Raw genomic sequence first — 24636 nt, forward strand, 5'->3', positions numbered from 1 at the left:
TGACGGGAAGGCCCTGGTGGCCAGGCAAGCAGGCGGGGCTGGGCCTCCTGCCTCGGATTTATTTCCGAGGGCTTGGGACAGGGCAAGGAGCCAACAACAACAGCTTGGCTTTCCCTCCGCTCAGCATTCAGGCTGCGTCGTCCTTAATGAGCATCACACAGCTACCAGCCGCTGGCGTGGCCCTGGCCTGCCCCACCTCCCCAGCTTTGCCCTGCCAGCCCTCCGGCCCCTCCCCTCCCCCTCTCCATCCCTCCAGCTCCACGTTTCTTGAGCTCTGTCTCTCCTCTCTATCTTGGCCTGATATCTCTATCTCCCTCTAGATGTTTCTCCCTTCTACTTACTTTATCTCTGTGTCTTTGGGTGTATATCCTTGTCTCAGCATCTCCTTCTGTCTCAGTCGTCCTCTGCCTCCTCCTGTCCCTCCACTGTCTCTATATGTCTCCCCCTTTCTCCCTCCCTGTCCCTCTCCCAGTCTTTCCATCTTAGAATCTACCTCAAGCCAATTCAGTAAACATTTATCATATGGCTGTGCTGGGCTTGGCACTAGGAATACGAAAGATAAACTTGACAGAGATCTAGCTCTAAGGGGAACGGGGGGTGGGAGGGGAAGAAGGATAATTACACGAAAAATCCCAATAGAAGAAAGCTGAAATAAGTGAAAATGAAAGGTCCAGGCAAAGCCCAGGGAGAAGTACAAGGACATATCACCTCCAGTAAAGGCGGGTAGGGGGCCAGGATGGACAGGAGGCTTCAGGAGGACCTGTGTCAAGGAAAGTTTCAGGAAAGAGACGGCATCTGAATTGAAAGGGGGGGGGGGGGCATTCCAAGCATGGGAGTAAATCTCAGCAAAGGCATGGACAGAAGAGAGATCTACCTCTGTCTATCTGTTGGTCTGTCTCTGCCTCTCTCCAAACCTCCCCTTCAGAGGGGGGCCAGGTCTTCCCCATCCCCAGTTCAAGGACACTAAATCAAGAAACTCTACCTATGGAGAGCCTCTGCTGAGCTGGGTCACCCCATCTGCCCTTTCTGCTTTCTCATTTATAGACTCCATCTTCCCTGATGAAACTTCCCCCAGTGCCCCAGTACTACCTGGCCGGACTCCCATTCCCTCTTTCCCAGCCCCTTATGTTGGCACTGGCCTGACCGGTGGCGAGATTTCCAGGAAGGGCTGCTCAGCTACCACTGGGCAGGGAGGTGCGGAGAGCCCTGGCTCACATGTGGTCCAGAACCTGAGATCAAGACGATGCATTGGGATCCCTGCCCGGTGACATCAGCCACCTCCTCCTCAGCTCTGGGAATTGGGCCAGCCTCTGAGGGGGCAACTGAACCTAACAAGGCTAGGGAATAGGGATAACCCCCAAGCACTAGCTCCCACCTTGGTAAGGAGTTGGTCTTTGGTTCTCAGAAGTATTGGGGAAACACTAGTCCTCAGACTGAAAGGGCAAATGAGGGTACTGCCTCCAGGGTGCCCCTTGTCTGAGGGGAACGTAAGAAAAAAGTATAAAACAAAAGCCTTGCTCAAAATTCTCCTCCAGGAGCCCGTCCCTGATTAATTCCTCCTGCCTCTCATCTCCTCACACCATTTAGAATCCGGCCTACACCCCTATCTCCTTCCTGCTAAGGATAATCTTATATACTTACATGTATGCACATATGTATGTATATGTGATTATCCTTATACAGCTATATATACCTATATACACATATACATATATTACATGTGTAAGAATAGATACGTACATTTATGTATATAAACATATATGTTACATTGTTATATGTATACAAATTCTGTGTATACATTCTGTGTTCCTCCACCTCCTCCCTTAGAGGCCCTCCTCAGCCAAAAGGTTCCCTGAGGAGAGAATTCTTATCCTTTGCTTCCTTGATGCTGATCTGGGGATAGCAAGGTTTCCCCACCATGACCCTAAACATTCCCTGGGATTCCTCCTCCTACTGACTCTTTTCTGTTTGGCCTTCAGGAAGTCTTTGATCGCCTTGGAATGATCTATACTGTGGGCTACTCCATGTCTCTGAGCTCCCTCACTGTGGCTGTGCTGATCCTGGGTTACTTTAGGTAAGGCACTGAAGCCCTAGCTACTGAGATCCGAGAGGGCCCGATTTCCCACTCCCTAGATGTCCGAAACCCAACTGAACGGTGACACAAGAAAATCAGGGAGCCAGGAACCTAGAGCAGGGAGTGTTAGGGGGCATGGTCTGAGGGCAGGACCAAAGAGAATGCCTAGGAAGTATGCATGGTGCCTGTTAGGAAATCACAATCCCATCTCCATCACTGCTCAGCAGGTTGTAGACAAGTCATCGAGTGTAGATTCTGGGGGAGAGCAGACCCTCTGGAAGCATGTATGGGCATTCTTCAGAGCTTCCCTTGTCTCCTAGGCGGATTTACTCTATAGAATTTTGGGCCCCAGGATGCTAACTCCCCTTTCTCTGATCTCTGAAAACTGCACGCCAAAAATGTAAGATTCCCATCAGAATAGGCCTGGTTTTCCCCTCATCTATCACGCTCTCAGACAGAGAGATCACTTCCTCCTGAGGGTCCTATAATTTCTTTTTTTGGCAACAAGTTTCCCCTTATTGGTTAGAATCAGGCCTGGAACCACAGTCAGGCTTCACCTTCTAAAAAAAAAAGAAGAAAGAAATTCTAAGTGAGGCAAAGCAGTAGACCCTTTTTACATACAGCACACTCTCAACTCAGTTCAGTCCTTTCTAGCTCTGACATTCTCTGATCTGTGATCCCATGAGAAGCCCAGTTTCGGGTATTTGGGGATGAAAAGGCCAGTGGGACACCACAAGGAGATGAGAATTCAGAAAAGGGAAAGAATGTAAAACTCAACTGAATTCTGATTCATCCCCACTGGTTTTCTCTGCTCAGTGAGTGAATGTGGTTTGTCCATTTAGACCCATGAATTTATCGACATAATGGATGTTAAGTGCTTTGTTACTAAAGTGCTTTATAAATTTCAGTTGTTACTATTATTATCAGTTATTAATAGAATTCCTTCACTACCACAGTATTTCCAAAGTTCTGGGATTTCATCAGGAGTCATTTCTTCGGCCAACACAGTGTGGCATGGGGAAAAAGCTCTGGATTGAGAAACAGAAGACCTCAGTTTAAATCTCAGTTCTCTCTCAGAATTCACAGAATTTCTCAGTCAGTCCCTAGATGACCTTGAGCAAATCACCCAAACTTTCTAGAGCTCAATTTCCTCATCTATAGAGTGAGGGGGCTTCACTGGATCAGAGATTTAGAGGCAATCTAATCCAGCCTCCTCATTTCATAAATGGAGAAACTGAATCACAGAGAGGTTAACATATGGACAGTAATCCCAGGTGGGAGTCCAACCCAGGGCTTTCTGTCTCCATGTCCAGATGAACTCTAAGGTCTCTTCCAGTTCTATTACTCCTGTGAATCTATAACGTACCTCCCAATCCAATCAATGCACATTTATGAAATACTTGCTACGTGCCATGCACTGTGCTGAGTGCTGGGAATACAAAATGAGGCAAAGGACAATCTCTACCCTGAAGGAGCTTAGAATCTAATGGGAGAGACAAGTAGCAAACAAAATCTATACAGAGTGAGCTATATATAAGACAAATAGGAAATAATTAACAGAGGGAAGACAGTGGAATTAAGAGGGACTGAGTAAGGCTTCCAGAAAAAGATGTGACTTATAGGAAACCAAGGAGATCAGTAGTCAGAGTGGAGGAGGGAGAGCATTCCAAGCCTGGGGGACAGCCAAAGAAAAGGCCCAGAGCCGAGAGATACAAGGTCTCTCAGGGCCAGGAGGCCAGTGTCATGGGACCAAAGAGTACATCTCATTAGACAGTTTTTCATTTCCTTCCTTCCCAAATTTAACTAGGCTGGTCCTCATATAACAGACACAATCTATCCTCAGAGACTCACTCTATCCTTGAAGCCTTTCCAAATGGCTAGGAATTAGCCATGCTTATGCCATACTGGCCCAGCCTTCTACAGCTCAGGACTTGATAGTCACTTTATCAGATTGATATACACAACTTCAACGAAGCTGGACTTGATGACGTATAAGGGCAGGGACTTAGGTGGAAGTTTATTGGCAGACAAGTAAGATAGAATACGTAGTCTCCTTTCTGCTATCCATGCAACACACAGATGATTCAGAACCAGTGCATGTTTTTATTCTCCAAAGCTAGTCATCATTCCTGGTAGATTTATCTTTCTTCTTATCTAGATATAACTTTGGTTCCCTGTTCTGCTGTTCACTCACTGTGTGCTGATCCCTTAACCTCTTTGGGCCTCAGTTTCCCCTTATATAAAATGAGGGCATTAGACTAGGTGACCTTTAAAGCTCTGATCCTCTGGTCCTCCAGCCTTTCTACTTTCTCTTCTAGGAAGGCAATCAGCCTTCACTTTGAGGCTAAAAGGCACCTAATTGACCTTCCTGAACCTCAACCATAAATTGGGAACAATGATCTTTCCACTACCCATGTCACAGAATTGATGAAGAAGAAAGAGGAATTAGGTCTTGAGTGACATGGGAGATATTATTATCATTCTTAATGTTACAGAAATGGTTCATTCTTTCCTGAGCTCATCAAAGACCTGGGGCCAGAACATGAGGAGAGGACAGAGCAGGGAAGGGGTCAGTCAGTGCTTCCTGTGACATGTAGGTCACTGTGAGCATCTGCTAACCTGATGCCCTGTTCCTTGTGCCCCATCCAGAAGGCTGCATTGCACCCGAAACTATATCCACATGCACCTCTTTGTGTCCTTCATTCTCCGAGCCATAAGCATCTTCATCAAGGATGCCGTGCTCTACTCCGGGGCCTCCCCAGATGAAGTTGAGCGCATCACCGAGGAGGAGCTGAGGGCCTTCGCGGAGCCTTCCCCTGCTGATAAGGCGGGTTTAGTGAGTGTCCCAGGCCCCAGACTACGTCCTGTCCCTTCTCACCCAGCCCAACTACCCTGCACCCCCCAGATTCTCATCTGCTGCCCCTTTGGACATTCCCTCCCTATATTTTCCCACTTTCAGTGTCCCTTCCCACTACTGGCCCCTCCCAGAGAAGAATGTAGCCCAGAAGACTTCTCAGAGGCCTAAGCACTCACTTTACCCCCAACATGTAAATAGAAGAAAGTGCAAAGTAATTTATACACCAGCCTGAACATAATCAGACATAAATAAGTGGCTCAGTCTTCCAACGGTGGAAGTGAAATATGGACGGGTACCATATGCTTTCTCCCATCTTGGATTGTCCGTGGAGGACTAACTCCATGCTAACAGAATGCTTCTCCACCTGGGGCGTGGATTGAAACAGGGTAGCCCTGGAAGCATCACCAACTCCATCTAACTCCCTGCCCATTGTCTTCTCTCAATCCAGGTGGGATGCAGAGTGGCTGTAACCGTCTTCCTCTACTTCCTGACCACCAACTACTACTGGATTCTGGTGGAAGGCCTATACCTTCACAGTCTCATCTTCATGGCTTTTTTCTCTGAGAAAAAGTATCTCTGGGGTTTCACATTATTCGGCTGGGGTATGTCCACTGGGATGCTAAAAGCCCACCTTTGAACCATCCCATTTTGCCCTTGGCAATGACCTAATACAGCTATCTATGTGCAATTTATGCCTGCTTGTGGCTGTGTGCAAGTGTGTATATGTGTGTGTGTGTCTGTGATGGAAGGTAGGTGTGTATTTGTGGGTTTTTGTGTGTGGACACATGTTCATGTGTGTGTGTGTGTGTGTGCGTGTGTATAAGCATACATGCATTTTATAGCTCCATGGGTTAATGTACACACTGTGTCTGCATGTGTGTGGGTATGTCTCTATGCATGTGTGATTCTATAACTGTACCATGAGAACTCCCTGTGCATATATGGATTACATTATATCTGTCCTGTGTACCTGTCCCGTAGCTGCCTCATCATTCTGCTCCTACACCAGGAAATTCCCCTTACACATGCATGCACACTGTCTGTCCGGCCTCCACATACAAGAGGTGCCTCAGGCAATCCCCCACATAGACCTAGAATGAGCTGACTATTCCCAATCAGCAGGGGCCCTTATAGGAATGAAGTTTTATCAACGACAGAAAATGAATATGGGACCATGGCCCAAGACCTGATCACTGCCGCAGAAAGGACTAAAGTTCAGGGAGATGTAGGGCATGCTGCAGGGATTAAAGGACTGAGACTGGAGTCTCAGCTCTGCCCCTAGCTCTCTGTGTGACCTTAGGCAAATCTCTTCTACTATGAACCTCAGCTTCCTCATCTGTAAAAAGAGGAGGTTGGACTCCCAAGTCTCTTCTAGCTCTGACCTCCAAAGATTTAATGTCAGTGGTCAGCTCCAGAGCTTAATCTGTGACTAGAGTCAGAACTCAGTCTGTAACCAGAAAACAGGGGTCGGCAGATGATGACCAAAGACACCTGTTTAGCCCTGGGTTGGGCCCACCGTTACCTAGTAGCTCTCTTGTCCTGTCTCTGGCAGAAAATATTCCTGGAATTTGGGATGTTAACCTTCTCCCCACCAATCCATCTGACAGCCTGTGATCAAGACCACTGGAATTCCCAGAGGAGCCCTACTAGCCCCCATCTCCTTAGGAATACACAGAGGCCCCTCTAACAAAACGGGTACCCAACTTTGCCCACCACACCCTGAACCAGCTCATTATGAACAGGCAGCCCCAATAATGGCAGGTGTGTGAGGGGATTAAAAAACTCCATGGTAGAGGAGAAAGAGAATCTTAAGTTGGAAGGTACAAGACCTGGTTTCAAATCTCATCTCTGTTACATATCAGGCATATTGCTTCTTCTCTCTGGGGTTTAGTTTGCCCACCTGTGAGATTTAGCTACTTTATCTCCAAGGCCCTTTCCTGCCCTAAAAGTTATTTTATTCTGTTATCTGATGAGGTGGCTGAGCCAAGCATGCCCTCCTTTTCTCCCTCCCTCCCCACCATTATTGCTACTCCTAACGGTTGGATACTCATGGTAGGATGGTGGCTTTGGCTGAATGTTTCTACTTCCTCCAAAATAGATGCCTCCAGAAAGCTCTTCCCCCACGACATTCAATTCAGGGAGACCAATGGTCACACCAAATATTAAGACAAAGCCCTCTGGCAAAAACCTAGCCCTTGTCCATCATAGAACATATAAATTTTATGATCTTCTGACCAGGACTGTGGCCAGCCCAGTGAGGTATATCCATTGACCATACTGGGGAGCTAATAGTAGTAGCCTTAAAGTTCAGACCAGGGACTTTGTCTGAGACCCGATTGGCCATAGGGAGCCAGGAAACGTTCTTGAGCTGATAGGAGGCCACCAGTGTTTGTTGGGGGAGGGTGTTGGCTATGATGTGTAGTATTGGCTGTGCCAAGCTAGGTCAGGATATGGGCCTCACTTGGTTGAATGAGCCCACAGGGGTGAGCCCTGAGGGGGGACACACCTGACTTTATAGAACCTGCATTGTACACACTGTGTGTTTTCACTACTATGCACAGCGCATACAATGTGGATACTATAAGAGTCACTGACAGCATCGGTGCCCACCCAGGGAACCCTTTCTGTGCCCACAGAGGAGTAATTGTGTGCATGTGTGGATGTGTAGGGACGGATACATATAAGGATCCGAATGCATGTGTCTGTATCTCTGTGGGCATTTGTAACCAGGTGTACGTATGTATGTGGAGTCTCATACGTGCCCATGTAGACTAGGTGTATCTGTGTGCATGGGTGTGTGGGTGTGTTATAACACATTGTGTAAGCATGCATTTTTATATCTGTGTGCACATTTATGTTGTATGTATGTACTCGTGTGAGTCTATGTGTGAATTTTCAAGCAGCCATCTTCCCCAGTGAAGTGATTGGGAACTGATGGGGAGATCGGGCTACCAGGGAAATTAATGCCACTGTAAGCGCTTCTAGGAAAGATGGCAACATTGGGACAGGGTGTGTGGGTCCATAGGTAGGTCATGAGATCCAGTCCTTTCATTTTATGGATGAGGAAACTGAGGGCCAGAAGAGGAAATACCTTGCCCATGGCCATAAAGACAGTTTATAGGGCCGATTCCTTCTCTATGGCTCTTTCCACCAGGTCAAGTAAACTCCCTAAGTGCTAAATTAGGATTTTTTTCCCTACTTCTATGAACCTGGCAGAGCTGACCTCTGGGCCAACCATCTGGGCTGCTGGTGCTAGAGGTAGGATAAGGGAGATAGTTCAATAATGTGGTAGTTTGTGCTGGAATGAGAGCTTTTAGAAAACTGAGGGATTTGGAAGTTGGGAGAAGGATGAAGAGTCTAGGAGAAAGAAAGACCGAAAGATAAGGGGAACTGAGCAGAGAGCCACGTTCTGAATCAGAAGAGAGGGAAATACAACAGGACAGCTGAGTGGGTCCAAAAGAGAGCTTGCTGAGCTGGAGTTCAGATGGACACTTTCTATCTAAAGGCCAGACAGAGAAGGCCCCTCCCTACCTCTTTGAGGGACCTGGGGAGCTGAGATCAGGAAAGAAAGCATAACCTGGGCCTCCGACTGGAGAAGGGTGGGCTAGCAAGGACAGTAACTCCCAATGGTCACAGTCAGCATATGGAAGAGGAACCAAAACAAGGAAATCCTGGAAGAGACAGAGAAATTCTTTAAATTTGATGGAGTATGTGCCCACATAGACCATCAGACACAGTGTCTGACACTAGACAGACATTTGTGGATCATATCACTAGTCAGACACAAGAGGAAGGGGGGAGGGAAAAGCAGAGGAGAAAGGAAAGCAAAGAAGAGGGAAAGAGGCCAGATAGTAGACAGGTTTCCAGTGCAATGGAATGCAGCAAGCATTGACTAAGCACCTGCTGTGTACAAGGTGGTGCTCAGCAAACAAAGATAAAATGACTACTTCCCCCCTCACCCCCAGCAGGGGCTTACAGCCTACTGATAGGATGCATCATATAAAAAGATAGTCATGCTCATAAGAGGAGGGGGACAATTCTAACAACTAGGGCAATCGGAAAAGACTGCGCTGGAGAGAAGGCACACGCACCTAGCCTTGAAGGAAGTCAGAGACTCTGGGCGCTGGCAGTTAGGGGGAGGGCATTCCAAGGATGGAGGAAAATCAATGCAAAGACAAAGTGACTGGAGACAAAGTACCAACTGTTATTTTAAGGATGTTGGGCATTCTCTGATTAGTCATCAAAATGGTCTCGATCCTGGAGGCCACAACTTCTAGAACCCCACATTTTGAGAGTGGAGAGCAGCTACAACCCACAGATTTTGGGGGATTCCCACCCTAGTGACCATGGTCCTCAGCCTATGCCAGACCTTCACTCCCATCCCTTCTAACACTGCCTCCTTTTCTACCCTCACCACCTGTCATTTTTCTCCCCCATTCTCATTTTTCTTCCTACCTTTGTCCCATCTGTGCTACGTTGGACTAAATAATCATGGTGTTCCCTCCAACTCTACAGTTCAGTGATTCCTTTCTGTCTTTCTCCTTCTTTGCATCATTCTCCCTAATCTGACCCTCTCTCATATCTCTTCTGTATCTCCTCAGATCTCAATGTCAGCCTCTCTCTTCTCTACCATCAACTTTCCTCTCTGATAAGTCCTCTTTCCTCCTCCCACCCCTCTCCCCTCTCTAGACATTCCTGTGCCATCCATCTATATTCAGAGAGGTAAATCAAGGCTCAGGGGCCAGGGAAAGGGAAAGAGGGAGGTGGGGAGGGGGATGTCTTACCATGGACTAACTCACTGTTGAAGGGTGGGAGGGTAGGAGAGCTGGGGCCTCATGCCTCCTCTCCTCTCCTCTGTCTCTTCTTTCCTTCGTCTTCCTTCTCTAATTCTTTTGCATCTTTCATCTATTCCATATGTCTCCTTACCTACTTCTCCATGTCTCTCCTCTCCCTTCTTTCCTCTTCTCTGTATTTCTCCTCTACTCTCCTCCCCAGGCCTCCCTGCCGTGTTTGTCGCTGTGTGGGTGACCGTGAGGGCCACACTGGCCAACACCGAGTAAGTCCGGGGCCTCCTTTGGGGCCTTTTGGGCCCTGAAGTTTTGGGGGAAGCCTCAGAACAGGGTTGTCTTAGGATATCCAAGGTCCATCCATGATCTATGACCAGCATCAGGAAGCACAGTTATGTCCCTTATGAAGGACACTTCAGGGGGTGGTTAAATAGGGTGGGGGGTTTCTATAGACAACAAATTAGGGAGTTTCCAAGTACTTTGCACATGCTACTTTAAGCATGAGAGCCCAGAGGAGTGGTCTAAGGAAAAGCTGTGCCCAGGGTGGGGGGAGCCCATCAGGAATGCCACTGAGGGCTGATCACATTGAACCTGTGTCTCCCCAGGTGCTGGGACCTGAGTGCGGGGAATAAGAAATGGATCATACAGGTGCCCATCCTGGCAGCTATTGTGGTGAGCAGGGCCTGGGGGATGAGAAGGGAGGTCTGAGGAAGACATGTGGCTCCTACCTTGAAGGAGCCCCAACCTATGTGGGAAATGATCTCCCAGCTTTCCAAGGATGTTGGAACCATTGTACAGGTTGGACCCAATGGAGTATGGGATCCCTTCCACCAATTTTTATGAATCTCATGGACCCTCCTTCAAGGGGTTTCCATTTTGGATGGAGGGACCAAACTGCCTTGGTCTGATAGGGAAACACAGGTCGTGCCCTCAGGGAGAACTGAACCACAGAATTAGAGTTGGGAGGGATCTCAGCAGTCAACTAGTCAAGTCCATTGTGGGGAAAGCACCCCTTCTACAAACCTACCCCACAAGTAGTCATCCAGCCTCTTCCTGAAGCCACCAGGGAGGGGCAGTCCATTTTGCTTTGGGAGAACTCTAATAATAATCAGGAAGTTTTTCCTGAGAACATACTTAAACTTGCCTTTTTGCAACTTTTGCTCAGGGCTCCTAACTCCACCCTCTGGACTGGAACAAAACAAGTGAAATCCCTCTTCAATTTGGCAGCCTTTCAACACATCTATCATGTTGTCCCACCTATCACAGAGCCTTCCCTTCTCAGGGCAAACATTCCCATTCCTCCAACCCCTTTTCCATGGAATGGATTCAAAGTCCTTGAACAATCTAGTTGCCCTCCAGTTCATAAACGTCTCATATAAAATGTGTTGCCCGGAGAACAGAGCACTCTGGGATATGATCTGATTATGGTAAAAGACAACAGGACTATGCCTTCATCATCTGTGGAAACTGTGCTAATCTTATAATAGATCAAGATCATACATGCTTTTTTTGGTGGCTCCATCACACTGTTGATTCACATCAAGCTTGTCTTCCACTAAAAATCCCAAATCCTTTTTTCAAACAAACTGCTATGTAGCCCTGAGGTCTTGTTAGGAAGATGAATCATCTAAACTTCTAATTGATCAATCAATAAACATTTATTAAGTGCCTATGTGCTAGGCACTAAGTGCTTAAATGCTAAGTGCTGAATGCAATCTTCAGTTCTAATCTTGCCCCCATTCTTGCTCACAAATGCCCTGTATTCTCTGTATTTGTCTGTCAGTAAACATTTATTAAGTACCTACTGCATGCCAGGCTGTGCCAAACACTGGGAATGCAAAGGAAGGTAAAGACAATCCCTAGTTCTAATGAGGGAAGCAAACTCTTATGTACAAAAAAGCTGTATACAGGATAATCTGGATATGATCAACCCAAGAAAGACACCAAAGGGAAGTTGAGGCAGAGTTTGGATGAACCATTCGTCAGGGATGTTGCAAAGGAAATTTCTACTCAGGTACAAGATACAGGTCCGGGGCACCTTCTAACTCTGATATTCTGTGATTATTTGAAACACACACTCGCTCCTTCAGGGTACTTCCATTTTAGACAGTGAAACCAACCACACTCAGGAAAAAAAAATCATTGCAATTCTAGTTCATTTGTGTCTAGGGTCAAGTGAGGAGTGTAGAGGAAAGGTCTTATGGGAGCTCTGGGAAGGAAGAGACCCCAGTGGGCTGGGATGGCCAGGGAAGACTCTCTAGAGGACCTGTGAAGGACAAGAAAGATTTGTACAGATTGAGCCTTAGGCAGGAGAGAGGCAAAGAATGGGTCTTTGGAGGATTGGGGTGATGGGTGTGGAAGGGGCTGAGAATGAGGAGTCTGGCCTGACTTGAGTAAAGGGCTCAAGAGAGGAGTCACATGATATAAGAAGATGGAGCCTTGGAGGGGCAGGGGAGCCAGCCAGTTGTGAAATTTTCAGTGTGAACATTTATTTACACCTTAGAAATTAATTAGGGTTTGATTTATTGCTTTGTTGGCTGTGCTGACTTAATAAAGTGACAGCAAAGATGTTAAAGATGCAGATTAAACTTAAAAGTATGGCCTGCAGATTTTTTGGAGAATCATTAAACATTTACCAGCACTTCCCTGATGGAGGGCCTTGAATGCTAGGCTGAGATCTGAGAGGTGGGGGATAGAGAGAGGGACAAAGGGGAATCTTTGAAAAAGATGAAATCATAGGAGGATGACAGCTATGAAGTAGAGTCTTAAGGACCATCTAGTATATAACATCTGCTTGTTAAAGATAATTGTAACAGTGACAGCCGGTGTTTATAGAGTGCTTTAAAGTTTACAGAGGAATTTATATACATTATCTCATTTGAGAGCATCCTGGTGGGATGTGCTGAACACACTAGATAGAGAAAGCCATTGAGTCCAAGAGATTCAGTTAAAAAGCTGTCCAACAGCCCAGGAGCCTACAGACCTGACCATCCTCATGCCAATCAGGTATCTAGGTCTATCTGTCCAACCATGGGCAACTAGATGGCACCATAGTGGATAGAGTGCCAGGCTATTCTTCCTAACCCATCTTCCTGAGTTCAAATCTGGTCTCAGATACTTACTAGCTGTGTGACCCTGGGCAAGTCACTTAACCCTGTTTGCCTAACTTTCCTCATCTGTAAAATGAACTGGGCAAGGAAATGGAAAACCACTCCAGTATCTTTGCCAAGAAAACCCTAAATGGGGTCACAAAGAGTCAGACGCAACTGAAAATGACTGAACAATAAAGGGTAGATAGTCCCTCTTTGGATCTTTTCCCAGGCTTGAGTATAAGAGGCAGGCTAGAGAGAGCAGAGGGTATAAAGAAGACTGGTCCAGTAGAAAGAACAGAAGAGCTGAAGTTGAGGCAACTCACATTTAAGGTCCTTTTTTATTAGCCAAGTGATCTTCAGCAAGTCAGCTTTCTCATCTGTCTTCTCATTCAGTCCATCATATTTCCTCATTCTTAGGCCTCAGTTTCCTCATCTGTTAAATGAAGGTGAGGAACTAAAATATATCTAAGGACTTTTGCAAGTCTAATCCCTCTGGTCCTGTGGAAAGTGACCAGTGTCGTATATTGGATAAAGTGCTGAATTTGGAGTCAGGATGACTCAGGTTTAAATTCTGCCTCTGGCATTTAATTAGCTATGTATCTATGGATAGAGCCCATCTTTGACCTCCCTTAGTCAATAAGGTTACAGATTTCACACTGAGTAGTCCTATACCAACTGAATCACAGGTGTTTGATACATTGGCATATTGTGGAAAGGTTTCATGGGAGATCTGACTGTTTGGACCCAGAAAGAGACAATGCTTGGGAAGTAAAATAAGTAGGAGGAGGGGCAGGAGACTGTGTTCATCCCTGGGAATTCCACATGTCTGACAGCATCACAGAATGTCAGATCTGGAAGGGAATGTAGGCATTTTGTCCAAACTACCCATTTTATAGATAAAGGAATTGCAACCCAGAAAAATTAAGTGATTTTCCCAAGGTCACGTATCTCCTAAGTGTCAAACCTGGAACTTGAACGATTCCCAAAATCAGCATTCTTTCTATTCTGCTACAATGAAATCCGACTCCTGCTACTCTCTCTCAGGGGAAAGAGTCCACGGGCACTGCTGTCACTTTCTTCCCCCAGCTACAAAGAACTCTGAAATCCCTTCTCCCTAAATTATAATATTCCATTTTTTCTCTCCCACAGGTGAACTTTATTCTTTTTATCAATATAATCAGAGTGCTGGCTACTAAACTCCGGGAGACCAATGCAGGGAGATGTGATACGAGGCAACAGTACAGGTGAGCCTCCTTCTTTGCCCCATGTTTCATCTCCCCATTCCAACTCCCAACCCTTCATTCAACAAACTGCAAACTTCCTGGAGGAGAATAGACTAGCAAAGTTTCAGAGGGAGGGGGAGGAAGGGTTGCCCTTGCCCTTGACCTTGGCCTTGACCTTGGCCTCCTCTTGCAGAAAGCTGCTCAAGTCCACGTTGGTGCTCATGCCGCTGTTCGGGGTGCACTACATAGTCTTCATGGCCACGCCGTACACAGACGTATCAGGGATCCTTTGGCACGTCCAGATGCACTATGAAATGCTCTTTAACTCATTCCAGGTAGGCATGGCCATGGGGCCTTGGGCACTGCAGGTCACTGGCCTGTTGTGGGATAGGGACAGGCTGGCAAACGTTTAACAACTCTCTCACTGGAACATGTGTGACACTTTAAAGTTTAACCCACAGCAGTAACATTTTCTCTGTCTCTTTCTTAAATCTGGGCAATCACCAAAACAATAAATCAAACCCACATCTGTAGCATTTGCCAATCTCCTAGACATAAAAAGAGCAAAAATTTAAGAGTGCGTTGTGGCACATCCCTGCATGCACATTCAACCAGAACTTTCACTTTGCCTTTCTTGTTTCCATAAATCCTCCTCCACCTGATAGCAGGCAGGATCTGAGGTCCACTACAGGCTGAACTGATCAAGGGGAATCTGGGGTAATAGGTGGCCCCCAGCCTCCAAGCCTCCTATACCCCCTTAAGAAGGTTTGAGCAGAGAGGGTACAGAGGTATAAACAATAGCAAACAGCTTTTTCTTTTAGCTGTAGAAAAGGGTATCTAATGGGTGTGCCAATGGACTTGAGACTATAAATGTTCCATACCTAGACCAGCATAACTGCAGCCTTCCCCAATAGCTCACAAAAGCAATCACGGGCAATGGGGGGAAGGAGGAGATAGTGGAGGAGAAGTGTGTTAGAATCATATTCTCAGGCACAAAACACTCAATAATTCATTATCTACTCACTCTGTGCAAGGCACCTTGCTAAGCCCCAAGAACGCAAAAATACAAACAAAAATTTTACATTCTACCTGGGGGATCATTAGAGGCCATGAGTAGAGGCTGGCACTCTGAGATGAGGCTTTACGGAGGCTAGGGATTCTAAGAGAAGAGGTGAGGAAGGAGAATGTTCCAGGCATGGGGAGAGTGGAGAGGAAGCCAATGCAAAAGCAAAAAGTGGAACCTGGAAACTCAGCTTGCTCAAACCCTCTAAGAGGAATATTACTCCAAGTCTGGAAAGGTAGGCTGGAATCAGATTGTGAGGGTTTTCAATGCCGAGATGATGAGGATTTTAGATTTTATCCTTGAGAAAATAAAGAGCCCTTAATGTCTTTTTTGAGCAGGGAAAGGGGGAAAGATGGTGAGATCTGCTTTAGGGAGATGATTTTATGTGGAGGATGGATTAGAGATGGGAAAAGAGCAGAGGGAATTATTGGTCTAGGTGATGAAGGCCTGAGCAAGGGTTGAGACCTTTGTGAACAGAAAGAAAAGAAAAACAGACATGGGAGATGTTGTGGAAATAGAGTTGGCAAGAGTCGGTAAATGATTGAACTTGGTAGGTGAAGGAGACCAAAGAGTTGAGAACAACTCCAGAGTTCAAAGCTGGGTGACTAGAAGGGTGGTGATGCCCTTGGCAGTGACACAAGCTGAAACCTACCTGCCTAGGTAGGAAACTGGACCAGTGCCTGATGGGCTGCCCTCATGGAAACACACATCCTCATGCCCAAGAATAAGGTTGGGACAAGTCGACAAGCATTTATTAAATACCTACTATATGCCATGCCCTGTGCTAAACCCTGGGGATACAAAGAAAGGCAGAAACCAGTTTCTGCTCTCAAAGGAACTTGCAGTCTAATAAGGGAGACCACATGAAAGCAACTATGTACAAACAAGATCTATTCAGGATTAATTGAAGATAATCACAGAGGGAAGTCACTAGAATTAAGAGGGATTGGGAAAGGCTTCTTGCAAAAGGTCATTTTTAGCTGGATTTGAAGGAAGCCAAGGAAGCCAGGAGTCAGAAATGAGGAGGGAGAGCATTCCAGGCATTGAAACAGTTGGTAAATCGCCCAGAGACAGCAGATGGAATATCTTGTGCCAGGAATAGCAAAAGAGGCTAGTGTCACTGGATTGCAGAGTACATCGGTGAGAATAAGATATAAGAAGACTGGAAAGGAAGAACGGATCCGTTAAAAAGGATTTTAAATGCCAAATAGAGGATTTTATATTTGATCCTAGAGGTAGGAAGGAGCTAGTGGAGTTTACTGAGTGGGGGTTCTGGGGTGATGATCAGACCTATACTTCATGATGACCATTTTGACAGAGGAGGGGAAGGTGGACTGAAGGGGGAAGAGACTTGAGGCAGGGAGGACAACTGGAAGGCTGTTGCAGTGTCCCGGACAATCTGCAGACCCCGTAAGGATGGTGTTTTCCCCAGGGTACTTGGTCCTGCACCACCCTGACAAAGAAAAAGAAACTGACACCCTTCTATTCTGCAGTAGCAAAGCTGGGTCTTTCACAAGCACCAGGAGCGTCAAAGATTTACAGAGCCAATAAACTAGTTGTTGCCAACTGTGAAATTTACAAGCCATTATCCATCATTTTATAAGGACTTGCATCCAAGAAAATGTCCATCCAACCAAACTCACCCCCATGCAGCCCCCTCCAGCTTTTAGAGTTTTTGTTTCACGAATAATGAAACTACATACAATTCCCCCTAGTGGTCAAGACATGGAATTTTATTTTCAGGGGGAAAGGGGCAGTTAGTAGTTGAGGAAGAAACCTAACTCGATATGACAAATGCAGTTGTGAATTAACTTGTAAAATGTCAGTTATTACATCTGTCCTGCTCTGCTGTTGGAGACAGGGAGAGAACTTCCCATTGTTCACTCTGTATATTGAGATCTCAATCTAGAGTGAAAAGGGAAGAGGGTGATGAAATCTTCCTTCTCTAGAGGACATTTCAAAATAGGGTGGACTTTTTACCCCTTCCCTACCTCAAACTGTAGTTAAATGTGGGGAGGATGTTCTGGACATGGGGCTTCAAAATTTTCAGCTCAGCAAAGAGGTCTTCCTGGAAGTGGAAGGCTTTGGGGGATAGGAGGTGGGTTAGGCAGTGGAGATCTTGAGAAAACTATTCAAGGCATTCTTGACCTTTCTGTCTTGTCTATCTCTTTCCCCAGGGATTTTTTGTTGCCATAATATACTGTTTCTGCAATGGAGAGGTGAGTGTGAATCCTGCCCCACTCCTGGAATGTGCCCTCTGCTTGACCAGTGGAAATAAAGATGAAATCAGATTATGGAGCCATGTCCCTTGCCCTCAGCAAGCTTACAGACCCAAGCCAGGACAGGGTGATGCAATATGTGTACCAAATATGACATGAGGAAGAATGATAAGGAAGGGGGAAGAAACAAACATTTACTAATCACCTACCATGTGCCAGGTACTGTGTAAGCACTTTAAAAATATCTCATTTGGCTCTCTCATCAATCTGGGAGGTAGGTGCTATTATTAGCCCTATTTTACATTTGAGGAAACTGAGGCAGTCAGCAATTAAGTAACTTGCCCAGGGTCACACAGCTACTAAATGATTTAGGCCAGATTTGAAATCAGGTCTTCTTGACTTCATTCCCAGCCCTATATCCACTGAACCACCTAGCTGTAAAGCAGAGGCGCAGGAAAGGCATCCAATTGTAAGCTTTATAGAGTGATTTAAGGAATGTGACCTCCTTTGACCCTCACCACTAGACTGTGGAGTAGGAGGTATGGGTATTATTAACCCTATGAGAAGTGAAGTCTTTTGCCCCTGGGCAGAATTCAGACTCAGGCCTCTCCTACCTCCCAGGCCAACTTTCTCTCCATACACTGAGGACAGAGGGTCACTAGGGGTGAACTTGCTGTCTCTCATCCTTCCCCACAAGGTCCAAGCAGAGATTAAGAAGTCTTGGAGCCGATGGACCCTGGCCTTGGACTTCAAGCGGAAGGCCCGGAGCGGCAGCAGCACCTACAGCTATGGCCCCATGGTGTCACACACAAGTGTCACCAATGTGGGACCCCGAGGGGGGCTGGCCTTGTCCCTCAGCCCTCGGCTAGCTCCTGGAGCTGGAGCCAGTGCCAATGGCCATCACCAGTTGCCCGGCTATGTGAAGCATGGCTCCATTTCTGAGAACTCATTGCCTTCATCTGGCCCAGAGCCTGGCACCAAGGATGACGGGTATCTCAACGGCTCTGGAATCTATGAGCCAATGGTTGGGGAACAGCCCCCTCCACTTTTGGAGGAGGAGAGGGAGACAGTCATGTGACCTATACCCCCCCCACACCTATCGGGGGCAGAGACCCTGGGCTTGAGCCTGAACTCTGAGGCCTGCCCCCCACCTTTGTACTCAGGCCAGGTCCCCCCAAGGGCCCTGGGGACCCCACATTCCCAAGTGCAAGCCAAACCAGAAGTCCCTCTGACTGAGCCTGGGGTCAAGGAGATGCTCCCAGGACTGCTCAGTACACAGGCTCAAGGGGCCATGGCTGCCTTCTCAGGACCAGGAATGGAGCTGGGGCCACCTGGGGGATGGACAGACACTCCATTGAGGGGAGGGAAAATTGTGGAGGTCAGGGAGAAAAAAATACCAAGAAGAAAAAAAAAAGAAAAAAGGAAAGAAAGGAAAAGAAAAAAGGATTGGAGTGGCTATGTGTTTATTTTGAGCTAAGGATGGTGGGGGGAAGGAGCATCTTGTGGCTGGATCCTCATGTGACCTGAGCCAGGACACAGTAGGGGCAAAAAGCTATTCTGGGAGGGCAGGAAGAAATCCTCAGGGGTGACTCCTTGACCACTGGGGAAAGAAGCTGAAGAGAGAGGTCTAGTCTCCAAAAATATCAACCTTCAGGCCTTTTATCAGATCTGGGAGACATTGGGGGAGAAGTCCTGGAGAAGACTGAACATGTTCCAGAGGGATGTTCATAATAATTGCCAATCAACAAGAAAACTGATCCCCCAGAGAGTATCCAACATATCCTCACTTTTGCATCTTTCATGAGCTCAGGGATGGCAGAACCCATTTTATGTTGATTGAATTCAGTTTGACAAAAGTATATTAAATGTCTACTATGCATAAGGCACTGGGTATACAGAAATACCAATAGTGCACATTTCTAGAGCATTTTAACATTTATAGAGCTTTTTTCCTCATAACTACCCTGCAAGTAACGTGGGACTTTCTTAGCTTCATTTTACAGATAAGGAAATTAAGGTTCAGATGGGCTGACTTATCCAGCATCACACAGACAATAAGACAATACGAGGTGGGGGTGGAGTCCATCACTTTCCTAACTCAAAGTCTCATGCACATTCTATACCTTGCTACTTCTGTTCTCAAAGCAGGGAAAGGCATGTACACAAATAACTCTATTGTAGAAGGGATACAGCAATAAGTACACAAGTAGAATCTGGGCAATATGCTGTGATAAAAAAAATTAATGAGTGAGAGATAACCAGCTGGGGAGTCACTAGAGAAGTCTTCATGATTTCAACTAGACCAGAAGGGAAGGAACTTCAGCAGGTCAGGATATCAGGGCAAGGTGGGAAAGGGAAAGTTCATTCCAGATATGAAGAAATCCCATGAACAAAGACGTAAAGATGGGACAGGGTGGGATGAGAACAGCAGCAGCTGAAGAGTGGTCTTGTTTGGCAAGAAGTCATATGAGACAAGGTATGAAAGATCATGTAGAATCAGCTTCCACAGATCTCCAAGTGCCAGATAAGCAGCTTACATTTTGTTCAGCAGACAAGGCACATCCACTAAAGTTTTCCAAGTAGAAAAGTTATGTGACCTTAGAGAGGGAACAATAAGAATAAGAATACTTTGTGCGTACAAATTATGCGTACAATGTGTACAAAGTGGATTGGAAAGGGGAGAAACTGGTGTAACTGGGGCTATTACGATAGTCTAGACAAGAAAAGATGAATGGCTAGGTTAGGAAATGGAGGGCAGGGACTGGAATAGAGAGACATTATGGAGATAACAGGGTTGGGTAACTCACTGACCATCCCAACCACTGATTCAGTTCTGATACCAGAGTCTGTGTACCCTGGACAGCTCCTTGGGGTTGCCCAGTCAGAAGTTATGGTAAAGACACGATCAAAGAGGCCTGGAAGAGATCATGATGATGATGACGATGATGGTGATGATGATGACGTTGATGATGGTAGTAGTAAGCATTTACATAGCACCTACTATGTACCATACATTGTGTTGAATACTTTACAAATTCTGTTTCATTTGATCTTCACAACAACCCTTCGAGATGAGTCCTGTTATTATCTCCATTTTATAAGTGAGGAATCTGAGGTGAGTAGAGGTTATGTGATGTGCCCAGGGTCACACAGCGAAAAAGTGTCTTCCTGACTCCAGCTCCAGCATTCTATCCACTGCACTGAACAACACAAAAAATAGGTGAAGAACTCTGCTCTAAAAACAAATTAGTGACTTACCCAATGTCAGATGGAGAATCTGACTGGAACTTCCAGGCTAGAACCCAAATCTCCTAGCCCCAGTCAAATTCACCAAACACTTATTGAACACCTACTATATCCCAGGCCCTTTGTTAGACAATGGAGCTTCAAAAGAAAAAAAATTATGTAGAGATAATAACTGTAAAGTACTTGGCACAATGCCTGACACACATAGTAGGCATTTAATAAATGCTTGTTCCCTGCCTTTTCCCCATTCCTCAAGGATATTATAACTTTAAGGGAGAACTATGACCGTCACACAAATAAGTGTGCTGAGCTGGTATGTGATGGGAGTTAAGGAGAGAGCCAGTCAATGTGTTCTAAGACCATCTGAGGAAGAGAGAACAGTTTCAGCTGGGCATGAGGGAAGACAGAAATCAAAGAAAGTTTCAGGAAAGAGTAGCACCTGGACAGGGCATTGGAGACAGAGAAAAGCATATTAACAAGCAGAAAAAGGAGTATGCTTCCATATATAGTGTCTGCATGCACAGAAGCAGAAGAGGGGAGGATAAAATGGGCAATAGTTGTCTAATTTGGCCAGTACATAAAATGCCTATAGGGAGGTGAGAGAAGGAAGAACGGGAAATAAGTATGGAAAGGTTTTGGATAAAGGAAACCAGTTAGGAAGACTCAACTAGGGAAATGACCATGGCAGTAGAGAAGACCAGGCAGATACAAGAGTTAGTGTGGAAAGAAAGCCCACAGGAGCTGGCAGAGTATAATTTCTTTCCAATACTTCCTACCCTGAAATACTCCTAAGCAACCAAAATTTGCTTCCTCTTCAATGGCCTCTCTTCCAGGACTCCCTAATTCTATCTTTTCCTGCCTCCCCTTAAATCACTCTGTTTATAATGAGCCACCCTGAACCAAAACCCTAAAGTGTGATGCAGTGAAATCATGCTGGATCATGAAAGTTCAAAAGACCTGGGTTCAAATCCTGCCCAGGGGGACTAGAGAACCTCCAAAGTCTCTTCTGACTCTAAGTTTTGCTCTATGATCTTGGAGCCCTGTGGGTTGGGTAGTGCAAATGAGGAAACTGAAGTCCAAATTGAGGCATTTCTGAAGGTCACACAGCTACCAGGTGGCACAGTGGATAGAGCACCGGATCTGGAGTTAGAAAGCCCTGAGTTCCAATCCAGCCTGAGACACTATCTAGCTGTATGACCTTGGGCTAGTGAGTTAAGTTCTCCCTGCCTCAGTTTCCTCAACTGTAAAATGGAGCTAATAACAGTACCTGCCTTGCAGGGCTGTTGTGAGGATCCAACAGGACAATATTTGTAAAGCACTAAGCACAGTGTCTGGCACATAGTAGTTTCCGTATAAATGCTTATTCCCTTCCCCAGTTCAAGCACGGCTAACCGGGGGCCTTCTCTGTGCTGGGTACTGGAGGAGATACAAACACAAAAGGAAAAACAGTCTGTTTTCCTGAAGCTTCATTCTACTTACTTTTAGATAAATAAGCAAATGCAGTATAATCTGAAGAAGGACAGAGACAAAAAACAAGAGACAGAGAGAGATACAGAGACAGAGAAACAGAGAAAGAGGAGGAGAAAGAGGAGAAAAGAGAGGAGCGAAGGAGAGGGAAGGAGAGAGAACATGATAGGAACTGGGAATTTCAAGGAAAAGTCCTTTTAGGAGGTATCCTGTGAGGTGAGCCTTGAAGGAAGCTAAGACTCCTCAGAGGCAACAGTGCAGAAGGCAGTGCATTCCAGGCATGGAGGAGAGCTTGTGCATGGAGTCACACACGGAAGCCATAGAGATGGAATACCACATTCAAGGAAGAGCAAGTAGTCCAGAACCTTAGAATGTAGGAAGGAAAGTAATGAAATCACAACATTCTGGAACTGAAAGGAACCTTAGTGGTTGCACCACTGACACCTATTACTTATATGACCCTGGTCAAGTCAGTTCTCCTTTATGAGTCTCAGTTTTCCCTTCTGTAAAATGGAGATAACAATTCCTATACTAACTTCATCACAGAACTGTGAGAAAAGCATTTTGTAAATCTTAAAGCAGCTAGACATATAACCTTGTCTAATTTCACATTGCATACAGCATAGCAGCTCCACAAGGGGATCACCCAGTCTCTGCCTGAACTCTTCAAGTGACTCATTAGCTTCCAGGTTGGCCTATTCCAATATAGGACAACTGTCATTTAGCCTGGTTGTTGACCAATATAGAATGTGAACAGGTAGAGGAAAGGGCATGACCCTCCAGGGAACAGGGACCTGGTTGAAGTGGGAATGCCAGGGCTAGGGAGAAGTCTTATGCCCTCAACTTATAGAGATCAACAACACTTATTAATTGTAACTGGATGCTGTGGTAACTGGAATCCAAGGAAGGATTAGGGACAGGTTGGTTTTTATCCCATTTACTGGATTACACTCCTACAATATGACAAGCATAAAAGCCAGGGCACTGAGGGAGGCAAGGGGAAAGTCCTGTCTCATAGCCCATGGCCAAAAGTGAGCTTCTCTCATCATTGAGTTCATAGGAGCTAGAGCTGGTAGGTATCATGGAGATCCCCTAGTCCAAACTCTTTCTTTTACGTTGGAGGCCAAGAGAAAGGAAGTTATTTGCCCAACATCACCCAGGTAGGAGCAGATACTCTCTCTCCAGCTCCAATGTTCCTTCTACTGTGCTATGATGCTGCTTCAGACTCAGGGAATATGACCTTGAAAAAAGGTCCTTGTTTATCTTTTTAAAGGGGGCAAGCAGGGCTGGGTGGGGGAAGGTAAGGGCTGATCACAGGGAATTAAGCTCCCAGGATGGGTCCAGAGTGGGAGGCACCAGAAGGAGTTGGTGGATGACCGGGGAGAGAAGGCCCCTAGAAAGACTGGTAAGGGGACAGTAGAAACAGCACCACACCAGCCAGGGTCTCCCTCCCCTTATCTCTTTCAGAGTTCCCTAAACAAGACTTTTCATGATATTTGAGCATGTGTGTATGTGTGTGTGTTTGTATGTGTATTGTGAGAGGAGAGTCCAGGACCCACTTGTGTTTCAGAAGACACAACTATTTCTTTTAGATGAGTTTATGGGAGGCAGGGGTATGGACAAAGTGACCCCTGCTCACTCACCAGAGCCTGTTTCAGGGTGGGCCCAAAAAACCCCAATCTTGGGGGAGATCTGTGGGCCACCCTGAGCCTTGGCCTCTTTCCTTCCACTCCCAGTGATTGGGACATAATTCTTTGCCTAATGCTTGTCATGCACCCTTACCCCAGGCACTGGGACTGGGAAGAGAGGAAGGTTTGCTTTCTGACTCTCCCTAGTCTCCCAATACTGCTCTTCAGGGCATGCAGGGAATTGTGACCATAGAAGCCACTGTAGATCAAAGGCTCCCACTGCATGGAACATCCCTCTGAGAGAGTCAGTCTCCTTCCCCCAGCATTTCACCCCCATGCAGCACTTCCCACACACTTACTTCTACCCCAAGACCACACATGGCTCTTTAGAAAGCCGGAGGACAGTGTCATCTGTTCATTCTTCTCTTGAAGGCTTGACCCAAGAGGCCCTGCCTCATGAAAAGAGGTCAGTACCAGGAGGCAGGGATACAGAATAATAAAGATAATATTGATAGCACAATAGCAGATGTTCTGTGATGCTTTAAGATTTATTTGCTAAGGACTTTCCTTACAATAACCTACCAGGATACTTTATAACTTAGGCAGTATAAGGACTGTTAACCCTGTTTTACTGAAGTCCCAAGATTCCTAAGTGAAGCAGGCTTAATGCTGTGTAAACTATTTTTAATTTGGAGTCAAAAGATTTGGCTTAAAATCCTAATTCTGCTACTTATTTGGTGTGTGACATAGTAATGATAGTAATTATAACAGTGGAAGTAATGGAAATGACCATGATGAGTTGGTAATGATGGAGAAGGAGAGATGGAGATGATGGAGCTGGTGATGATGGAGATGGAGAGATGGAGATGATGGAGCTGGTGATGATGGAGATGGAGAGATGGAGATGATGGAGCTGGTGATGATGGAGATGGAGAGATGGAGATGATGGAGCTGGTGATGATGGAGATGGAGAGATGGAG

General features: G+C 46.1%; 2 protein-coding genes across 6 annotated transcripts in view; one reads left to right on the forward strand and one right to left on the reverse strand.

Moving 5' to 3' along the window:
- The window catches only part of PTH1R (parathyroid hormone 1 receptor), a 73425-nt gene extending 50151 nt beyond the window's left edge, over window positions 1-23274 (forward strand). For 4 of the 5 annotated variants that reach the window (XM_072653291.1, XM_072653300.1, XM_072653310.1 and 1 more), the window contains 9 exons: window positions 1980-2074; window positions 4724-4910; window positions 5380-5533; window positions 9927-9987; window positions 10324-10390; window positions 13960-14054; window positions 14227-14368; window positions 17274-17315; window positions 18013-23274. In XM_072653291.1, coding sequence (XP_072509392.1) covers window positions 1980-2074; window positions 4724-4910; window positions 5380-5533; window positions 9927-9987; window positions 10324-10390; window positions 13960-14054; window positions 14227-14368; window positions 17274-17315; window positions 18013-18393 — 1224 coding nt within the window. In that variant the 3' untranslated portion in view covers window positions 18394-23274. The remainder of the gene's footprint in view (window positions 1-1979; window positions 2075-4723; window positions 4911-5379; window positions 5534-9926; window positions 9988-10323; window positions 10391-13959; window positions 14055-14226; window positions 14369-17273; window positions 17316-18012) is intronic. The other variant, XM_072653319.1, reaches the window with a different exon arrangement.
- Window positions 14325-24636, reverse strand: part of CCDC12 (coiled-coil domain containing 12) — a 138974-nt gene continuing 128662 nt past the window's right edge. The window contains exon 6 of the mRNA XM_072653363.1: window positions 14325-14410. Within this exon, the coding sequence (XP_072509464.1) occupies window positions 14341-14410 (70 nt within the window). The 3' untranslated portion in view covers window positions 14325-14340. The remainder of the gene's footprint in view (window positions 14411-24636) is intronic.

This window comes from Notamacropus eugenii, chromosome 1, assembly GCF_028372415.1.
Source record: "Notamacropus eugenii isolate mMacEug1 chromosome 1, mMacEug1.pri_v2, whole genome shotgun sequence".
NCBI classification, from domain to species: domain Eukaryota; kingdom Metazoa; phylum Chordata; class Mammalia; order Diprotodontia; family Macropodidae; genus Notamacropus; species Notamacropus eugenii.